At 52.2% G+C, this 19,731-nt stretch overlaps 2 protein-coding genes across 11 annotated transcripts; both read right to left on the reverse strand.

Moving 5' to 3' along the window:
• Positions 1 to 2,716: 2,716 nt before the first annotated feature.
• On the reverse strand, positions 2,717 to 4,886 carry PSORS1C2 (psoriasis susceptibility 1 candidate 2). The gene is made up of 3 exons (XM_059937970.1): positions 4,807 to 4,886; positions 3,713 to 3,811; positions 2,717 to 3,074 (listed from the first exon to the last, which is right to left on the reverse strand). Exons 1-3 carry the CDS (start codon positions 4,884 to 4,886, stop codon positions 2,717 to 2,719), a joined length of 537 nt encoding a protein of 178 aa, XP_059793953.1.
• Positions 4,887 to 5,690: 804 nt separating this feature from the next.
• Positions 5,691 to 19,594, reverse strand: CCHCR1 (coiled-coil alpha-helical rod protein 1). 10 transcript variants are annotated; one of them, XM_059938311.1, is made up of 18 exons: positions 19,575 to 19,594; positions 18,330 to 18,396; positions 18,038 to 18,251; positions 15,998 to 16,301; positions 13,338 to 13,501; positions 13,086 to 13,221; positions 12,782 to 12,892; positions 12,423 to 12,572; positions 11,864 to 11,974; positions 11,538 to 11,644; positions 8,452 to 8,564; positions 8,238 to 8,283; positions 7,942 to 8,078; positions 7,625 to 7,813; positions 7,426 to 7,527; positions 6,441 to 6,592; positions 6,171 to 6,342; positions 5,691 to 5,954 (listed from the first exon to the last, which is right to left on the reverse strand). In XM_059938311.1, exons 2-18 carry the CDS (start codon positions 18,343 to 18,345, stop codon positions 5,845 to 5,847), a joined length of 2,334 nt encoding a protein of 777 aa, XP_059794294.1. In that variant the 5' UTR covers positions 18,346 to 18,396; positions 19,575 to 19,594; the 3' UTR covers positions 5,691 to 5,844. The 10 variants fall into 10 exon arrangements, with proteins under 10 accessions (XP_059794294.1, XP_059794297.1, XP_059794296.1 ...); XM_059938314.1 differs by lacking the exon at positions 19,575 to 19,594 and adding an exon at positions 19,440 to 19,568 and having other exon boundaries at positions 12,842 to 12,892; XM_059938313.1 differs by lacking the exon at positions 19,575 to 19,594 and adding an exon at positions 19,440 to 19,568 and having other exon boundaries at positions 6,171 to 6,300.
• Positions 19,595 to 19,731: the final 137 nt, after the last annotated feature.

Raw genomic sequence — 19,731 nt, forward strand, 5'->3', positions numbered from 1 at the left:
GGGGTCCAAGAAGAAATGCACAGAACACAGTCTCTGCCTCCAAGAGGTTCGGAGCCTAGTAGGGAAGGGGAGATGGGAATAAACATTGCCATCTGAGTTCTGTCCCAGGCACAGCTGCACCGCTGAACAAGGTGCCACGAGGCAGGGGTACAAGTGAGGGTGGGGGGCAGCGTGGGAGTGGTGTCGCGGAAGATAAATACAACTGGCTGGGGAGAGGAAGGCCATTCCAGGGAGCTGTAACAGCACACACAGGGGCACAGGCTCAGGGCCAGTCCTGAAGCAAGAGGGCTTTGGGCTGCGGGAGCCCAGTTTCCGCGCCTGCTCCTGCGCCTGCAGCCCCCGGCCCGCCCCTTCCTGGCCGGTCCTCCAGCCACGGTCACGGTCACGGTCACGCAGCCTGCCTTCCTGCCGCGCCCCACTCAGGGCCTCCAGGAAGCCTCTCCTGACTACTCCAGCTCCCTGTGCGCGTGACTCTCTTCTGCATTCGTGGCGTTTACTGCCAAGGCTATTACTGTGATGTTTACTCATGTAATTATTTAGTTAATGCATCCTTACAGCCTGTGACATTGTCATTTAACTTTGCATGTAAATCCTGTCTCCCCTGGCCTAATTTTAAGCTTCCTGAGAATGGGAACTGTATATTTTTATTTGTTATATTCCCCCGTGGCACCTGACATTGCAGGACATATTGAGGGTATGAGATAATGATTGAATGAATGAGTGAATCTAGTCCACTTTGAGGCCTATTAAATTACAGGCTCACACCTACAATTCGCACCTGTTCTAAGATTATTTCCAAACTCTAAACTTAGGGGGATTTTTGTTTGTTTTGTTTTATTTCGTTTTGTTTTTTTCAAACCGGTCACATATAGGTTTTGATAGCAGTTACCATGTAAGCAAACTGGGTCCTAAAGCGGTGGATTTTTTTTTTTTTTAAAGGAATTCCTTTATTTTTATTATTTATTTATTTATTTATTTATTTATTTATGGCTGTGTTGGGTCTTCGTTTCTGTGCTAGGGCTTCCTCTAGTTGCGGCAAGTGGGGGCCACTCTTCATCGCGGAAAGCGGTGGATTTTAAGGTCAGGGAACCGTCATTTCTTTTAGGCCCTTTTCAACTCCACCCTGGCCAGCCACTTGATTGACATCAGGCCATTGGGATCTCTGGGCTCCTGCCCTTCCAACTTTCCTGCTCAAATACACCCTTAAAGAATTTGGGGAAACTATGTACCCCTTACACATTTTAAAGTCAACAACTAACATTTTTAATTTTCAGTTTAAATACTGCAAAGGGTATACTTTCTGGGAAATTGTAAATACTTATATATTTAGAAAGTCACATCACTCTTTTAAATGCAGTGGATGGAATATAACACCATAGCCCTTTCATGTTCATTAACACCCTTTTAATAAGTGAAAGTCCATTAGCCAGTCAGCAAATTTACCTCATTTATTTTTCTTTTTAGTTCCTTTTTCCATTTCATTTTCCCTGTAGAGTTTGGTCCTAATGAAATATTGTTTTCATTGTATCACCTTTTTTGTATTTTAGTGTATTTTTGGAAAGTCTTTTATTGTATATCTCTGTAACAAAAATATGTACATATCAATAAATTGGAATTTATTTCCTGTGACCATAAGACTATATTAAAAACCATTATTCTGCCCTGGGTTTATAATTACAATTATTAAAAGATGCAATTGATCAAAACTACAAATATTGACAATGATTAAACAGAAAAGTAAACTTCTACTAAAAATTCATCTCTTCATGAGATGGAAAGGGCCGATTTTTATTTTCCATTGACTTCATTTGGTAGCTCCAGGAAGCGCACCCAGGTTCAGTTCAGAGTGGGCGAGAGAGCTCGGCCTTCCTCTGTCTAGTGAGAGAAGGGTCACTTGTTAATGGAGGCATGTGGAAAAGGAGAACAGTTCTCAGGCAGATTCATTTTAGGAAGGGACACATATGCTTCTGGAAATTGATCCCCTTAAAACTTAGTCCTGCCCACATCTCCCTGGGAGAGTTTTCATGTTCAGCCAGAGGTATGCAAACCATAAGCTATTAAAGAGAGACTTAACTTGGTTTCTCAGTCTCCAAAATAGGGATCCCAGAATGGGAGAAATGTGGGTCTGAATGTCCTTGTAACTCTGATAGTTGCATTTCCAACCCTCCACTGGCTGAGTTCCACATCCCTATGCATATGGGCAAGACAGGAACTCAGAAGACTTCCAGATCTCTGTAGGTCCATGGCTGTTATGAGGGCATCTGAATGTTCAAAGTGCTGCTCATTGGCAAAGACGCAGCCTAGAGTCAAAATTAGAAAACATGGTTTTTTGTTTTTCCATTTCATGGAAGCACCATGGTCTCCTGGTAGTTCCCAGCTGGCGGCCACCAGGTGGCAGCAGAGAACACAGTGCTGCCAGCCCTGCCCGGAGAGTCCCAGGGGTGGGGAAGAGGCGGTGGGAGGGGAGAGGACTGGAGGTGAGGTAGGGGTGTTCACTTTGGCTGTCAGAGAAGAAAGAAGGGGGAGGCGGGGGCTAAATACCAATCTCAAGAGGGGACAGAAAATATTGAGAACAACACCTTCCAGGTTCAGAATAAAACTGAAGGAATGAGGAAAGGAATTAAGGAGTTAGGCTAAATTGGGGAGAATTCAAGGGAAATCAGAAGGGTAGAGATGGGCTTGAGGGCAGAGGCCCAGGATGCCTCTGGGGGATCCTTTATCTGTACTCCTCCTGGGGTGGGTCAAGATCTGGCTCCTCCTGAGATCCGTGGCCCACCTTAGAGGCAGGTGGCCAGGGGTTTTCTGGAGGCTGGGGTCCTGCTGGCCAGGGGTCATCAGGCCGGGGAGGTTGAGAGGGATCAGTTCTAGGGGGTACAGGAGGCCAGACTCCAGATTCAGGCAGGTCTCTCCAGGGACGACTGGGGCCTGGAGGTGGAAGGTCCTCAAAGAGAGGGGGTACCCCTGGCCAGGGGTCACCAGGGATTGGGGGGCCCTGAGTCAATGTTGGGGGGCCCTCCTCCTCTGAGGGCTCTGTGGATGAGGGAGATGGATGGTCTCCGCTGCCTGAGATGCCTGCAGAGGAGGAAGGAGAAAGGTAAGAGGTTGTGAGGATCCCCCCCTCTCCCCGTAGCTACGGACCCAGGGAGCATCACCTCTCTGCGATGGACCACAGCCTGAGCTGATCCCACAAACAAAACTCAAAAGTAACTCTCACACATTCACAAAATACCAAAGTGATCTTAAAATGACATGAAACGCTGTCCTGAACTATTGACTGGACCAACTTTAAACTGACAGGATCCCCTGCTCCCCGCACATAAGCTCCATCCAACCCTGGTTGGGACACCCCACTGGCAGGGCCACTATATGTGTCTGCAGTCCCAAAGCTGTCTACACCCTGGCCCTGCGTGGCACCCAGACCCCATCTCTACCATGACCTCCACCCCCTTAACACGGACCTCAGCTCTGATGAATACTCGCCCCACACCTGAATGCTGATCTAAATCGCCACATGGAGCTACACCCAAACCATCAAAACATTTATTCTGCGCTAAAATGCACCTTCCCGCATCACCTCCATCCCCTTAACTCTTCCCCTCATATGAATTCCCAGGATCTCCCTATCCCTATGCATCCATCTCACCTTTGCCTCATCTTTACCGTCCCCCATCACCCCAAATCACACTCCAGGCCTCTATTCCCAGCTCACCTCCGGCAAAACAGGCAAAGGACCAGGATCCCCAGGAGCTTCCAGTTGAGCATCTTGCCTGTCTCCTGGCCCCCAAAGTCAGGGGTCGGCTGAGTCTGGGTGCTTGGGAACCCCAAGAGGCTTTATAGGGGAGGGGGGGGAAGAGGAGGCCAATCTCTGGGGAGGGACCAGCCCAGTCACACAAGGAATCACATCCGAACCTAACTGGTCAAACCCATTTGGAAGGCCATGGCTAATGTGTAACCTCTGATGGTGGCGTCCCTCATTTTAGTCCCCCAGCTCAGGACCCAGCCACCCAGGCTTTATCAATGATCCAGACCTTGGTCACCCCACCATTGTTTTCATGTCCTCCTTCATACACACCCTGCAGCAACCCCTAATAACAGGGACTTCTACCTCTAATCCCTCAAGGTCATTGGAAGCCAAGGAATGGGAGCAAACCACGCGTGGGGAAGCAGTGTAATTACAGGGGCTGGGAGGCAGGATGCCGGGCAGGGGGTGGGCAATGGGGGGGAGGACAGGGGGTGTTCCCTTGAACAGCTGGGACACAGCTGGAACGGTCTCAGCTAGTATGCCGAGCCTCCCCCACCCATCCCAGTGTGAACCCTCTCCGTGGGGCTCAGCCCTTCCTGGAACTTCCACTTCCCAGCATATGCCTTCTCCAGGCGTGACGGGGGCCTCCCAAGCAGTGACATCTGAGAATTTCATCCAGGAGCCACCTGGGGTGACTGCAGGTGAAGGAGAAAGTACGAGGACATCCTGATTCCTTCTCCCCACCCCGGGGCTGGTTCCATCAGTCACACCCAGAGGCTTGGGAAGAAGTTGCCTCAGCTCCCCCTGGCATCTCAGCCTCTTTCTCCTCCCTCTGGAATCCTCCTCACTGCCCCTTGAGCCCCTCCCCTTGTCCTTGGTGTGAACTCTGTGCCCACCCCTTCTCTCCCCTCCTCCTTCAGTTGTCAGTCTGTCTGGTCTGAGTCGTTCAGAGATCCCCCTAGAACTTTTCCGCAGCAAGGGCTCCTCTGCCTGGACATCTCATGAGCCTCTCAGAAGTAACGTGTCCAAAACAGAACTCACTTCCTCTCCGGGTTGTCCCCTACCGGGTCTGCTCCCCCGCAGTAAGGGACACCACTGTCCCTCGTGGCTCACTTTTGAGGACTTCATTCCTCTCTCTCCTCATCCCGCGGCCACACCCCAAACCCATCCTCCACAGCCAGCCAACAGATCTCTTAAAAATGCTAAGTCAAATCGTGTGGCTGTCCCCAGCTTTAAAAGTACTCTAAGGACTTTCTACTGATTTAGAGTAAAATCCAAGCTCCACCAGGCCTGGCCTCTCCCTGCAGCATCCTCCCTCGGGCTCCCTCCAGCCTCCGCACCTGCGCACCCTGTGCCCGCCCTCGTGCTCCTCCCAGGGGGCTGCACAGCCTGCTCCTCACCTCACTCCGGCCTCAGCACCACATCCCTCCTGAGAGAGGCCTTGCCTGCCCCCCATCTAATGCCCCCCCTCCCCACACAGCCAGTTTCTACCACATCACTGTCATTTATTTTTTCTCTTCATATTCATAGCACTTATTATTGTTTGAAATGCTCATTTCTTCATGTAAGTACTTGCCCGTCGTCTGTCTCTCCCACCGGACTGTAAGTGCCACGGGAGCAGGGACCCGCCCGTCAAGCCCACCACAGTGGCCCCCCGGGGCAGGATGCTGCCTGGATCTGCAATTCCTGTCGAACATGTGAATGTTTTATCTGCTTCATTCCTGGCACTGACCACCTTCCAGAGGTAGTTTTAAAACAAAAGTTGAGAATAAAAAGAAACCTGGAGCTTCTCCAAAAACTTCCTGGGCAGCCTGGGAAAGGGGTTTCGAAAAAGGAATCATCTAGAGAAAGAGCTGTGTGGGGGACCACTTCTCACATTTCCCGGACAAGAGAGGCTGCAGGGAGAAAACTTCCTTATATTCCCAGAGAGAATTGTCCAAACAATGGCTCCTACTGTAGTCATCTTTATTGAGCCACGGGAGAATTCACGACATCTTGGTGGCTGGTGTCCCCGAGGGCAGCTGGATGGGAAGGGAGCTGGGCTGGACCCCCTCCCCAACCCACTCCTCCTCCATCCTCATCCTTCCGGTCCTCGCAGCTGCTCAGTGGCAGACAGAAGAAGAGGTCTGGCTGTCTCCTTCACAAATAGCTTCCTCTTTGGAAATGGCCTCACTCAGGCCCTGCAAGTCATCGAGCAGGACAGAAAGGGATCCTGGGAAAGAAGACCCCAAGGGACAGGAGGTGGACAAGAGAAGGCTGTCACAGTCATGCCGCAGGATGTGAGGGTTATGAGGGAGAAGGCTCCTGGTCCAAGGCGGACGTGAATAAGAGAGGCTGTGGGCCTCCAGGGGTCACAGAGAACAAGCCTCATGCATTGCAGAGTGCCTGGAGGAGAGATGCCTGAAGTCCCCCGCCATCTGTCCCTTACCTTTGATGGACTCCTTGGTGCATAGGGCCGCTGCCGGAGGTGCAGGCGCTGAAGACTCTGAGGGCCTGGGGCTGGACTCCACAGGTAACCCCTTATCCGATGGGGAAGGAAGAACTGCCAACAGTCGCTGCTGCTTGTAACGGGAGAGGAGACCCTCTTGCTGCAAGGTGGCCTGGGAAGGAGAGGGTTAAACGCCACCAAGCCCGGCCAGAGTCCCCTCCCCTTTCCACAGCTCTGCTCCCTGAGAAGAGCCCCTTCTCCTCCTCCTACCAGCATGAGGTTCTTGTCTCTCTCCAGCTCCTTCAGGCGCTGGGTCAGCCGCTGTCCCTCCTCCTTTCGGGCCTCATCCTGCAGGCGCCGCAGCTCCTGGTTCCGCTCCTTTTCCCGGGTGGCTTTGCGCTGGATCTGGCGCAGGGAGACCACTACGGGAAAGCCAGGCCACAGAGGGGACGGGTGTTGGGCAGCCTAGAGGCCATGAAGCACCGTGAAAACAAGCCTGGAAGGATGGGCAGGAACACTGGGTCCCCAGCTCTGTGACTCAGGTGAGCCACTGACACTTTATGGCTTTCAGTCTGCCGTACAGAGGGAGGGGAGTCTGATGCTCTAGGATCCTATGAATCTGCGAACCCAAAGTACCTCCCCCATCACTGAAGCTTCCCAGAGTCCTGCAGGGGAAATCTGAATAGGGACTGGATATCAGATTTTGTGCAATTCATGTTCATTTTCTTGAAGTGTGACAATGTTATTGAGGTTACATAGGAAAATATCCCATTTGTGGGAGATGCAGCTGAACAGTCAGGATGTTTGCAACTTACTTTCAATAATTCCCCCCAAAATGTTTATATATCAATATGTGTATATATACAGATAGGAAATGTGACCAAAGGTTATTAACTGCTGCCTCTAACCAGAGAAGGTATATGAGTATCCATTACATGATTCTTTTAACTTGGCTAGGTGTTTGAAATTTTTCCCAATAAAAAGTTGGGGGTAATCGTTGGTATGAGATGTCAGACTGCCTTTGCGGAGGAGGGTGACTGGGAGGGGCTGCAGGGGATCCAGGGCTGGTCAAGTGCTGTTGCTTGATATGGCTGCTGGCTATATATGGGTGTTTACCACCTGAGAATTCATCTTCCTTGATAACTTCATGACCCGCACACTTCAAAAAAGCTTTAAAAATAAAGTTTTTAAAATAACCTCATGCCTCAACACTTCCTTCTTCCTGAAAACCCACGTCCACCCCAGCCAATCTCACCGGCCTTGGTGTGTTCCCTGCGAGCCTCGTTCAGTCTCCTTTCTGATTCTGAGAGCTGCTCCCGCAGTCGAGTCTCCACTTCGGCCACCTTCTCCTGCAGCGCTGGGGTGGAGGTGCACGTGGGGTGTCAGGGGAGCCTGGGTTCATGGTTCCCACCCCTGCCCCCACCATGGGTCTGCCCATGGCCCCTCCTGCACACCTTGCCCGTAGATCTCCTGCTGCTGGGTCAGCTCCTGCCGGAGACTGGCAGCCTCCGCCGTGCTCTCCTGCTGGCCCTGGCGAGCCGCCTCCAGCTGCAGCCCCAAAGTGGCCAGGGACTCCTGGGTGCGCTGCAGCTCCTGCTCCAGCTGCTGGGCCACTTCGCTCAGCTTCTGCCGCTCCGCCTCCCCTGGGAAGATGTGGTGCCCACTCAGGCTTCTCCATACCCTAGACCCCAGCTCTTCCCTCTTCCTCTTCACCCCCCAGACTCAGACTCTGGCCCCGGCTCAAGCTCGGTGACTCGAGGACCAGATGTACCTTGCTCCCGGGCCCGGCCCACCTCCTGCTGGATGATGTGGGCACTCAGCTGCAGTTCTGTGTCCAGACGGTTCCGTTCCTCCCGCAGCTGCTCCAACTCCAGGCTCATATCCGTGGCCGGTGGGGGTCGGGGGCAGCTGAGACAGGGAAGGGAAACAGAGATGGGGGGAATCACCCAGCTGCCTGACCCCTAAGCCCCCATCCTTCCTCCATCCTCGCTTTTTTGGGTCCCAGAAACCAACACCTTAAAGCCCCACTCCTGCCCCTGATCCACCTCAAAGTGGCCCAAATTTCACCTCTCCTGGCGCAGCTGAGCAAGGGCCAGTTTTCGAGCCATCAGGCCTGGGGAAGAAAAGGCAGAGAGCAACAGAGAGGTGAGCTTGTGGAGGAGAAGAGGGAAAACGGGAGATGCCCGGACTGGTAAGGAGGAGGCAGGAGGGTGGGTGTAGGATGAGAGAGCTGGTGGGGCAGTGACAGGGGCAGGACGCATCTGGCAGTTGCCCTACCCACCCTGAATGGTGTGGACCTTGCGGACGGCATAGCTGACTCGGCTGCTGAGGCCGGGCAACCGGGCTGCGGCCCGCTTCACCTCTGCCACGGCGCCCTGGAGCCAGGTCTGAAAGCTGGAGAAGACACAAAGTCATGACCCTTCAACCCCATCTTATTTCCAAAAGGACTTGACCCCCTCTATCCTGTATTGCTATGTACGTGGGGAAAGCAGGGAAGGGGAAATCAGAGCAAGGGCAAGAGAAGCTGAAGCCAAGAGTAGGGGCCCCAACTCTGTGCCCTGCCAGTCATGAAAGAAAACTGAGAGCTTAAGCCCCTTAGTCATTGTCAAATAAAAATGATGCAGTTGCTCATAAGAAAAGCACAGCTAGGGACTTCCCTGGTGGTCCAGTGGTTAAGTCTCTGTACTTCCACTGCAGGGGGGGTGGGTTTGATCCCTGGTCGGGGAACTAAGATCCCGCATGCTGCGTGGCCCAGACAAAAAAAAAAAAAAAGGCGCAGCTATTCCTGGTCACAAAACCTACATAAGCTTCTCATTTGCGTCCTTGCAATCAGTGTCTTTAAAAACAACCCTACAGTTAAAACAATAATCAGGTTCATGAGGTCGCACCTTATCTGGACTCAGATGCCATCACAAAGTAAAGGGTTCAGTAACATCGATTCTATGGGGGCTAAAACAAGTGCCCTAAAGCAGGCTTATCTCTAGCTGATTTAGACTTTTGCACCTCAGGCCTCCAGGTGCGTCTCCAGGCTTGGGGAGTCTCCTGCCGCCATATGCCACGTTTGGGGTGTATGAACTTATGTGCATTCTTCTATGGAACAAAGCCCATAGCTTCCATCAGTTTGCCCCAAGAAGGCATTAAATGACTGTACATCTTTTCAAGCAATGTGCTAAGCTTATTTCTCACGATCTGCCTTTTGATCACTATTATGTATCAGAGATCAAAGTTATCCTCTCTAACAAGTCCCTGATACCAACAAAGGCCGGGTCCACATGCTTTATCAGCTGGCTGTGCCCAAAGCAGGATCAACGTGGCTCATGGAAGTTGAGAAGTCTAAATGGGTCCCCTGGGAGGAGGGCCTATGCAGCACCCAGGGGAAAAACAAGCGGACGACAAAGGCTGAAGGCTGTATCCCTAGCAGCACAGCAGAGATCACTTTTATCTGAAAATTGTTTGAGCGGGTGCTTCCAACACCTACTGTGGCTCTTACGAAAGCCTTTTCCTGACAGGATCTCCAAGCCACCAAGAGACTAAAAAACCTGGCAACAATCTGAGCTTGGGTTGTTTTAGGCCACGTGGACTTTCTGGCAATAAATCATTAGCAAGGACCATTTCAGTACTGTCCTGGTGTCAAAGTAAAACCCTGTCCACAGTGTATCTTTCTGTCTTCCTGGAGGTAGGAGGCACATGCAATGGATTGAATCTGGGCAGTAGTTCATCATAACTAGTCTCTCTAATGCCATGCACGCTTGAAATTTTTCATGAAATTTTTTTTTTGGTTAAATTAGTCCTCAAGGTACAAATCCAACAGAAGGGGATGGTAGGCAAGGACCCACCCTGCATCACAATTGTTCTAAGCCAAAACTGTTATGTGATCCATCTAGAAGAGCTTCATGGTAAAAGTGAACATTTACAGAATGCAGACAATAAGCCAGGCACTGTGCTGAGAGCTCTCCTCAGACCACCTCAGTGTCCCCATGTCCAAAGCCAAGGAGGGATTGTTACCTGTGCAAAGAAACCTGTGCTTCTCCTTAGATGTCGTTCTAAAGGTTATCTAACAATAGCTGTGAAGGAAACACCTAGGAAGTTGGTATGAGAGACAGGCTTGCAATTGATTAAAAAGGTAACTGGCAGGGAGGGGGAAGGGTAAGCTGGGACGAAGTGAGAGAGTGGCATGGACTTATATATACTACCAAATGTAAAATAGATAGCTAGTGGGAAGCAGCCACATAGCACAGGGAGATCAGCTCTGTGCTTTGTGTCCACCTAGAGGGGTGGGATAGGGAGGGTGGGAGGGAGATCCAAGAGGGAAGAGATATGGGGATATATGTATAGGTATAGCTGATTCACTGTGTTATATAGCAGAAACTAACACACCATTGTAAAGCAATTATACTCCAAAAAAGATGTTAAAAAAGTAAACAAATAAATAAATAAATAAAGGGGGGAAAAAAAGGAAACTGCAATAAAGCGAGTCACACGAATTTTCTGGGTTCCCAGTGCATATAAAAGTTATGTTTATGCTATACTGTAGTCCATTAAGTGTGCAATAGCATTACGTCTGAAAAAACAACTAAACATTTAAAAACAGCATTAATTTTAAAACAATGCTGTTGGAAAAAAAAATGGCACCAATAGACTTGCTCGACACAGAGTTGCCACAAACCTTCGATTTGTAGCAGCATCTGTGAAGTTAATAAAGCAAAGTACAATAAAAAGAGGTATACCTGTGGGTGTTCAGCTTTAAAAAAAATAGATTAAATTTTTTCCAACTCAACAGGGCATGCCTGCAAAATTTGAAAGAAAGAAAGAAAGAGAGAGAGAGAGAGGGAGGGAGGGAGGGAGGGAAGGAAGGAGGGAGGGAGGGAGAGAGGGAAGGAGGGAGAGAGAGAGAGAGAGAAAGAGAGAAAAAGAAAGAAAGAAAGAGAGAAAGAAAGAAAAAGAAAGAAAGAAAGGAAGGAAGAGAGAAAGAAAGAAAAAGAAAGAGAGAAAGGAGGGAAGGAAGAAAGATCAAGTGTCCACATTCCCCATCCTCAAACAGTTCTGAAGGTGGAGACCCTCCTAGGTGCTCTATTTAGCTCAAGCTGTTACTAACTGCAGGAGGAAGTTAGTAATACCTCATCTCCAGCCAAACACGCAGTGGGTGGGAGTCATAACAAGTGACCCTGCTGTGAATGTGGAAGGGGGTTGCCCCAGGAAAAAACAAACACAAAGATTTTACAGGGCTACATACCTCCAGCCCTGCAGCCCTGCATCCTCCACACGGCCAGCTTTCTAGCCCCTCTTGCCTGAGGCTCTTAAACTCCAAGATGCCCAGGAAGCTGTCGAAGCAGAAATGCTACTCCACCCACCCTCCATCCCAGATACCTGCTGACAGCATTGGCCACAAGCTTCAGCTGCTCTTCCGCTGTGGCTGTCTGCTGCTGCTCCCGGCGCCGGGCCTCCTGAGTGCGGCTCAGCTCCGTCTGCAGGGCCTAGGAAGGATACGGTAAAGAACATGGTCCCCTCAGGACTTCCCTGGCAGTCCAGTGGTTAAGACTGCTTGCTTCCACTGCAGGGGGCACGGGTTTGATCCCTGGTTCGGGGAACTAAGATCCCGCATGCCACGTGGTACAGCCAAAACAAACCAAAAGTGTCCCCCTCCCTGGGGTTTCCCTGCCCTCCCTCAGCCTCTGCCCATCTCAGACACTGACCTTGGCACCCATCCGCTCTACCTCCACCTCTGCAGCTTTGTCCTGCAGGGAGCGCTGCAGGATGGCCTGCTCCTGGCACTGGGTTTTGACTCCTTCCTGGAGCTCTGCCACCTGGGGGAGGAGAGGAGGCAGGACTAGAGCCAAAGCTGTAGGGGAGGCACTGGGAAGGAAGGGGCAGGTGCAGGGGTCTCTGAAAGAAGGCCACACATGGAGACATTAAGCCCGGGTTCCTAAGAATGGAGTCTGGGTCCAGGTTTCCTTCCAGAAGCATGTTCCCCATGCCCACACCTTAAGGAACTACCCTGTGACCGACCCACCAGGACCCGTGGCCAGCCTCTGCCCGTGCCACCCACCCATCCTTGGACACTGTCCCCTTCTGGGGGAGGCCGGCCCACCTCACAGAATGTAAGCCTCATGAGAGCAGGTCCTTGTCAGCCTCTGCTCAGGGCTGTGCTGCCAGCATGTGGGAATCACCCAAGTATTTGGTGAATAAATGCCACCCCTCCTGTAAGGAGCAGAGAGCTGGGGGAGAGCATGGGGAGAGAGGGTGCCAGGTGACCTGTCCCTTCAGCTGCTCCACGCATTCTCTGTGCTCCAGCTCCTGGGCCTTCAGCTGCACCATAAGGGCAAACACCTTCTCCCGCCAGCGCTTCAGTAGGGACTGGCACTTCTTGGTGAACTCGGGCTCCAGGCAGTCTGAAGGCTGAACCTGAGGGTGGAGGAAGTGGGGAGAGTGTGGGCCCCTGGGGGAGCAGAGGAAGGAGGTGGGTTTTATTTCTTCTGTCCTGCCCAGGCATCAGGAGCCACAGCAAGAAGAGGCGTTCAGGGGAAGACGCAGGCAGGTTCTAGGAGCGGCACACCGACCCCTCCCACGCACAGGGGGCACCCGGGGGCGAGGGGCCTGGGCCAGGGGCCTACCCTCCGGGCCAGCTCCTCCTCCTGCATGCAGAGGATGTGCGTGAGGCTCTGCACGCGCACCTGCAGCAGCTCCGCGGTGGTGTGCAGGCCGGCCTGGTCCTCCCGCAGGTGCTTCGGGCAGGGTTGGGGGAGAGAGAGAGGACAGCTACCTCTTGTTGGGTCTCCCAGTGGCCCTCGGGCGGCGGCCAGGCTGTGTGCCCCTTGACAGCACTGCCTTCTCTCCCGGGGACTGTGCTCTTCTCCAGGGCCCCCTAGCCCAGGACCTGAGCCCTCACATCCCACCCCATGCCCAGCGCTCTCTCACCTGCACGGTTTCTAGAAGCTCCTGTCGCTCTGATTCCCACATCTGACTGTGGACCTCGGGAGGGACCTGCTCCCCCACGTACCTCCTTAGGTTCTCAACCAAGGTCACCTGAGCCTCCAAATCCTCTTGGGTCTTCCTAGGGTTGGGGTGGGAGCAGAGTAGCCATCGGGGGGCACCCTGGAGACCCACCCCACCCACCAACCCACCGAATGCCAGACCAACTGCCCTTCGGTCGCCCACCCGCCCACTGACCTCAGCTGCTTCCGCAGCAGCTCGGCCTCCCTCTGGGCCGCAGCCAGCTCCTCGGCTTCTCCTGACCTCCTGGTTTCCAGACTACTCAGAGACTTCTCCAGGCCCCCAGCTTTGCTAGTCAAACTGGAAAGAGCCTCCCGGTGAGCCTGTGTCAAGGAGGAGAGCTGTGGAGAGAAGGGAGGGCTCAGCAGGGGCCAGCTCGCCCACACCTGGGCTTTCCAAATCCGCCCTCTGCTTTGGCCCTGCCCTTCACTCTCACCTTCTGTGACCTTGGACAAGCACCCAAGAAATCACCCAACTGTGCACAGCAAAACGGAGACCATGCTTGGTGCCTCACTCCCCATCACCCTCCAATCCACCAGCAGTTCCTGTCAGGTCTCCCGCCAAAACATTGTCACTTCTCTCCATATCCAGTGCCACCAACCTGAGGTAACCCACCCTCATCTCTGGCTGGACAATGGCAACCATCTCCTGACCGGTCTTAGAAACCTCCAGTGGCTTACCACAGCGTTCAGACCGGCTTCTTCCCTGGGCCTGTGAAACCTGTCGTGCCTTGGCCTCTGCCTGCTTCTCTGAGCTCTGTCCTGTTTCTCCCACTGCCCGCTCTGCTCCAGCCACAGTGCTCTCCCACCGTCCCCCCAACAAGTCTGCTCTTTCCCACCTCAGAGTTGACCTGGAGGCTTGGCTTCCCCCAGCTCCTCAGATCTCAGTGATGCCGCCTCGTGGGGAAGGCCTCCCCGGACCGCTACTCCCTACTCAGCACCTGCGCTGTCCTATCACCTGTTCGTGCCCTTCCTGCACTTCTTATCATTATGAAATGATCCTGCTTCTGCACGTGCTTACTGTCTGCTTCCCCCCATCCAGAAGGAAGCCCTAGGAAGGCAGGGAGCTTGTCCTTTTCTCACAGCACCACCAACAGTGGTTAAGGGTGTCAGATACGCTGAAGGAGTCATGGTTCGGCCGGTGAAGGAGGGGAAGTGGCTGCCCTCACTTCCGGTCTGCCCGCCTCTAGCCCTATCTCTATACCATAGTCACTGTGAGCTTTTGGGACACGAATCACAAAACTGGTCCTTTTACACATAAAATATAAACCTGATCATGTCATTTCCCTGTTAAAACCTTTCAGCGGTTACCCATTGCTCTTAAGGTAAAGTATAAAGTTGAACAGGCCCAAGGCCTCACACTCCACCCCAACACCCAGAGCCCCTCTCATCGCCTGCACTCAGGCCCCTCTGGCCTCCTCCCATTTACATCTACTTGAAGCCAAGTGTCACACCAGCCCCCATCACCTCCCCACATGCCTGCCCACCAGCCAACTCCTATTTTTTTATTTTAATTAATTAATTTATTTATTTATTTACAGCTGCATTGGGTCTTCGTTGCCGTGCGCGGGCCCCCTCCAGCTGCGGCCAGCAGGGGCCACTCCTCGCCACCGCGCACGGGCCTCTCATTGCGGCGGCCCCACCCGCTGCAGAGCATGGGCTCTAGGCGCGTGGGCCTCAGCAGTTATGGCACGCGGGCTCCAGAGCGCAGGCTCAGTAGCTGCGGCGCATGGGCCCAGCTGCTCCCCGGCATGTGGGATCCTCCCAGACCAGGGCTCGAACCCTTGTCCCCTGCACTGGCAGACGGACTCCCAACCACTGCGGCGCCAGGGAAGCCCGCCAACTCCTATTTAACACAAATGTCAACTTCTTATCATTAAGCATCTTTCATGAATCTAAAGGCTCTTTATATTTTTCTTTGAACGATCTCCTCTGTCCATTTTCTGCCTGGACTGCTGTCTTTCTCTTCTTGATTTCCAGGCACACGTTATATAGTAGGGATATTAGCTTTTTCTTGTGATATGACCTGGAAATATTCTTCTATAGTTTATCACTTACCCTTTAATTTTACTTTTATTTTGTCATTCCTAAGTTTGGTATTATAAAGTCAATATATCAATCTTTTCCTTAATGGCTCTGGATTTTGATTCACAGGTAGAAAGGTTTCCCCATTCCCAGGTTATAAAGGAATTCACCCATATTTTCTTCCAATATCTTTATGGTTTCATTTCCTAACATGTCGACTGGTTAGGGTGGCCTTCCCAAACCCCCAGACCAGTCAGGGCTCCTTTGTCCTTCTCCTTCATGGCTCTTTTCCCAATTGCAATTAATTAACTAGAATTAAATTAAGCATTGAATGTGTGTATCCCCCACTAGGCTGTCAGCTCCACCCACAAGGGCAGAGAGTTGGCTGATTTGCTCACCCCAGTGTCCTGGCTCTTGTCTCAGGGATGGCAAAGAGTAAACACGGATAAATGCTTGCTGACTGAATAATCGCCCCTTCCCAGTCCACCTTAGGACCCCACTCCCACCTCCCTCGCTCTCCCTCCCACAGTGTTCCCAGATGAACTGGGTACCTGGAGTAAAGTAGAAAGACAAACTACTTCCTACTGGAAGAGGAAGGAGGGCTTCAAGTGGTGGGAGGTCTCCTGAGTCCTGGCAGAAAAGCGCAATCTGAATAAGACCAACACATCCAAGTTCTCCCTCTTTCCAGGTCACCTGTTTCTTTCACCTTCACCAAACATCTCATCACCCTTTTCTGCAATGCCTGCTCTTTGCTGGGGAGCTCCTGCCCAGCTCCCCACTGTGCAGCTGAACCCTTCCCAGGCCCACATTCACCTGCTCTTGGTGCAGCCTCTGAACCTCCTCCAGCTCCCGCTGGCTCCCTTCTTCCAGGTTCTTCCGGACAACCTCGGCCCCGGCCAGGGCAGCACGTAGGCCCTCGGCCTCAGCGCGGCCAGCCTTCTCTGCCCGTGCCAGTGCCTCCAGCTCCATGGCCTGGGCCTCCAGCCTCATCTTCTGCTGCAGCGAGGTCTCCCGCAGCACCCGGACCTCCTCCTCAAGGCGCCGCAGCTCTCGCAGCTGCCGAGAGATCAGCTCAGCCTGCTGGCTCAGGGCCTGCGACCCGGCCAGCTCCACGGACCTTCAAAGACAGGTTAGCACAGGTGAGACCTGTCTCTGGTGCTGGGAGGGTGGCCAAGGCATAAATGGAGACAGGAGAAGGAGGAGAGGATCCCTCTGCTCCCATATGGGGAGATGGCAGGGGATGAAGCTGGGCCATGGGGATCTCTGCATTTCCGTCACCATCATCATTGATAACAGCCCTACTAAGCATATCTGGGCCCACAGGACCTAAAGGTTAGCTGAGTTCATGGAACATGACCTCTCTCGAGGACAATATACAGGCAGATGTGTTAAACATCACATGTGCACATCATTAGGCCACACGTTCTGAACTGGAGAAGCGGGAAGGACACTCAGAGATTTCTGAATTCTGATTTAAGGGCAAGGAAAAGTTTGATGGAGGTGGAAAGAGAGGTCATGGCAACGAGTATCAATATGGTGAGGCCAGGCACTAGTTAAAATCATTTATTGAGTGTTAGGTACACCACATGAGAAGTCTGAGAGTGCAGTACCTCAATAAATTACATAGTCCCAACCGCTGGAGAGCAGAGTCTACTGGCGTCACATAAAGTTGAAACCAGCTTATAACATGGCTCTTGACACAGCTCCCTCACTGAGGCCCAGAACCACAGCATTTTTTTTTTTTTAATTTTAATTTATTTTGGCCACACCATGCAGCTTGCAGGATCTTAGCTCCCTGACCAGGGACTGAACCTGTGCCCTTGGCAGTGAAAGCAGAGTCCTAACCACTGGACCACCAGGGAATTCCCCAGCACCTTTTTTAAGTGGCAGAGATCTGTAGCCTAGAGAAATTAGGTGACTGGCCAAAGGACCCCTAGCTGGTAGCCAAATTAGTCACAAAGAATCTCTGTCTCCTGACACTCACTCCAATGCTCCCCTTTCATCATTATGCTCCTTTCCCTTTGACGGGGTCCAAGGTAGACTCACCTGCAATCCACTCAAGAACAAAATGGCAGGATGATGTTCCAGTACATTTGGGAAAAGACACACATGAAACAACAAGAATAAGAATCTTCACAGACAACAAATTGACAGATGGCATGGTCAGCTCCGTCAGAATGAATCTACACTACCGCCGCACATGGTCTGTACTCCCAGGCCGTACTTCTTCAGCCTGCCTTATCCTACGCTTAATACAATCAGCTGTGGGTCAACCTATCTCTTCCCTTAGGATTTAAAATTCTTTGATAGGGGCTTCCCTAGTGGCGCAGTGGTTAAGAATCCGCCTGCTAAGGCAGGGGACACGGGTTCGAGCCCTGCTCCAGGAAGATCCCACATGCCGCGGAGCAACTAAGCCCGTGCGCCACAACTACTGAGCCTGTGCTCTAGAGCCCGCGCCCCTACAGCCCGTGCTCTGCAACAAGAGAAGCCACTGCAATGAGAAGCCCACGCACCGCAACGAAGAGTAGCCCCCGCTCACTGCAACTAGAGAAAGCCTGTGCACAGCAACAAAGGCCAACGCAGCCAAAAATAAAATAGATAAATTCATTAAAAAAAAATTATCAAAAATAAAATAAAATTCCTTGATATCAGGATCTCTCTTATTCATTTTTGTTATTCTTGTCCCTAGCATCTAGCACACTGCTATTATTTATGCATTGTAGGCAACAACAATTGCTTATATAAAAATGAATAATCATGGAACTAAGGGCTGAAATAGGGTAAGGAATCTATTTCAGGGAAGAAGGGCCACTGGCAAGCAAGCCCAAGAAAACAGCAACATTAGATCTGTACCTGCCTCTCCACCCTGGCTCCTGCCCTTTGCCAGAAACTTCCTGTTCCCACATGGTCACTTGAGGTCTCTGGTTATCTGGCCGCCTCTCTAAGACATCTTGATGGGCTGGGGGCTGAACCAGGGAAATGTCTGAGACCCACGTGGGAGCCATTCTTGGCAGAGTTGGAAGGGGCCGAACTTGGAAGTGGGATGGGGGAATCAGCCCAGTGGAACCTGAAGAATCATAAGGACAAAGATGGTCAGTTTCCCAGGGAGACATAATCACCAGCCCCCTTGCCAGGTCCCACTGACCTGAAGGTCGAAACATTTCCACATTATTTGAAGTCTCTAGAGTCTGTGTCCAGCCATCTATGCTCCCCTGGACAACAGGAGAAACAAGGACACTCCAATTCAATTTTCAGGCCACCTTCCAAAGAGAGAGCCCCTACAATAACAGTCATAATCCTTAAATAATAGCCAGGTCCATCTGACTCTTAGCTCCTCTTATCCTACTTCCCAAAAGAAGTAGGAAATACCTGAAGATCATTTGCTTGTCTCAATCTGGTTCCTGATAGGACTGTGGCAACAGCCATGAGATAGAGAGAATTTACTGAGACAGGCTGAGAGAGGCTCTGGTTTTACTCATACTTTTAAAATTCTGGGCAGTGCCTTTACTCTCCTCCTTAAGTTTCTACAGTCTCTACCTTTCCTGGATGGAGGTGAGAAAGGAGGTATGCAGTGCAGAGGCTGTGAGCCCAATCTCCAGAGTTCTCTCCATGGCTCACCAAGGCCTTGGGGAAGCCCATCCAGACACCACGAAGCCATGACTCCTGGGTCCTTCCCTATCAAAGCGCTGGCCCAATGCCTAGCCCCTGATGAATGTGGCCACATGTAGGGCAGGACGCCTACCCAGGACCCCCGGGGAATCCAGGCAGCCTAGACCCCTTGGCAGAAAAGCCAGCTTCCTGACGTCGCATCCAAACCCTTCCAGCAACCTTCCTCTCAGTTTCTCTCTATTGTCTCCTCAGCTTCCATTCCTGTCGCCCACCCACCTCTCCAGAGTCCTAGAGCAGAGAGAGGGGTCTTCAAGATCTCCCCACCCTCCCACCCGAATTCATCTATTTTTCCCCCAATCTGGGATTCCTATCCCTCCCTACATCCTAGTTTGCTTTTATCCTGAAGAAATTATTCTGGCCCCTTACTCTCTCATCTCCCAATAGCCTGCTCTCCCTCCCTCCTCTCCCCCAGATATGAGTCTTCGCCCTGCTGGACGCTGAGCTCTAAGGCTGTTCTGACCACCTCATTTGTTTGTTCCTTTACCCTGCCCTTGCACCCCTCCACCCTATGGATCCCTGAACCCACCCTCGTACCCCCTCTCAGCCCCTTCCCGCCCCCAACCGACTCTTCCCGAATGCCCCTTACCCGGCGCGAGAGACCCCCTCAGCCCTTTGGCCACACCCCCTACACCTAGCTCCCGGGCGCGGCCTCGGCCCCTGACCGCGCCTGCGCAAAGCGGGCAGGTTGGCGGGACGCTCTAAAGCCTACAAGGCTACCAACCCGGAAGGAGGAGAAGAGGTAAACGCAGGCGCAGTAGTGTCTAAAGCCCGGCCCAATTAAGGCGTTGGGGGCACCTCCGCGCCCTGGCAGCTCCGCCCAACTCCGGGAACCCGGGAAAACTTGTGAACTAATCAGAAAAAGCGGAAGGCGGGAGATC

The sequence above is a fragment of the Balaenoptera ricei genome, chromosome 11 (assembly GCF_028023285.1).
Source record: "Balaenoptera ricei isolate mBalRic1 chromosome 11, mBalRic1.hap2, whole genome shotgun sequence".
Taxonomy (NCBI): domain Eukaryota; kingdom Metazoa; phylum Chordata; class Mammalia; order Artiodactyla; family Balaenopteridae; genus Balaenoptera; species Balaenoptera ricei.

Coding starts and splice junctions, on each gene's coding strand:
- CCHCR1 (XM_059938319.1), bottom strand. CDS start 18,908: ATGTGGCCACATTCATCAGGGGCTAGGCATTGGGCCAGCGCTTTGATA. Junction 13,222..13,337: donor CTGCTGCGGAAGCAGCTGAG/GTCAGTGGGCGG, acceptor CCCCAACCCTAG/GAAGACCCAAGAGGATTTGG. Junction 11,645..11,863: donor TAGAGCGGATGGGTGCCAAG/GTCAGTGTCTGA, acceptor TATCCTTCCTAG/GCCCTGCAGACGGAGCTGAG.
- PSORS1C2 (XM_059937970.1), bottom strand. CDS start 4,886: ATGAGGAGAGAGAGGAATGAAGTCCTCAAAAGTGAGCCACGAGGGACA. Junction 3,812..4,806: donor ACTGCGGGGGAGCAGACCCG/GTAGGGGACAAC, acceptor GGGGTTCCCAAG/CACCCAGACTCAGCCGACCC. Junction 3,075..3,712: donor GTCCTTTGCCTGTTTTGCCG/GAGGTGAGCTGG, acceptor TTCCTCCTCTGC/AGGCATCTCAGGCAGCGGAG.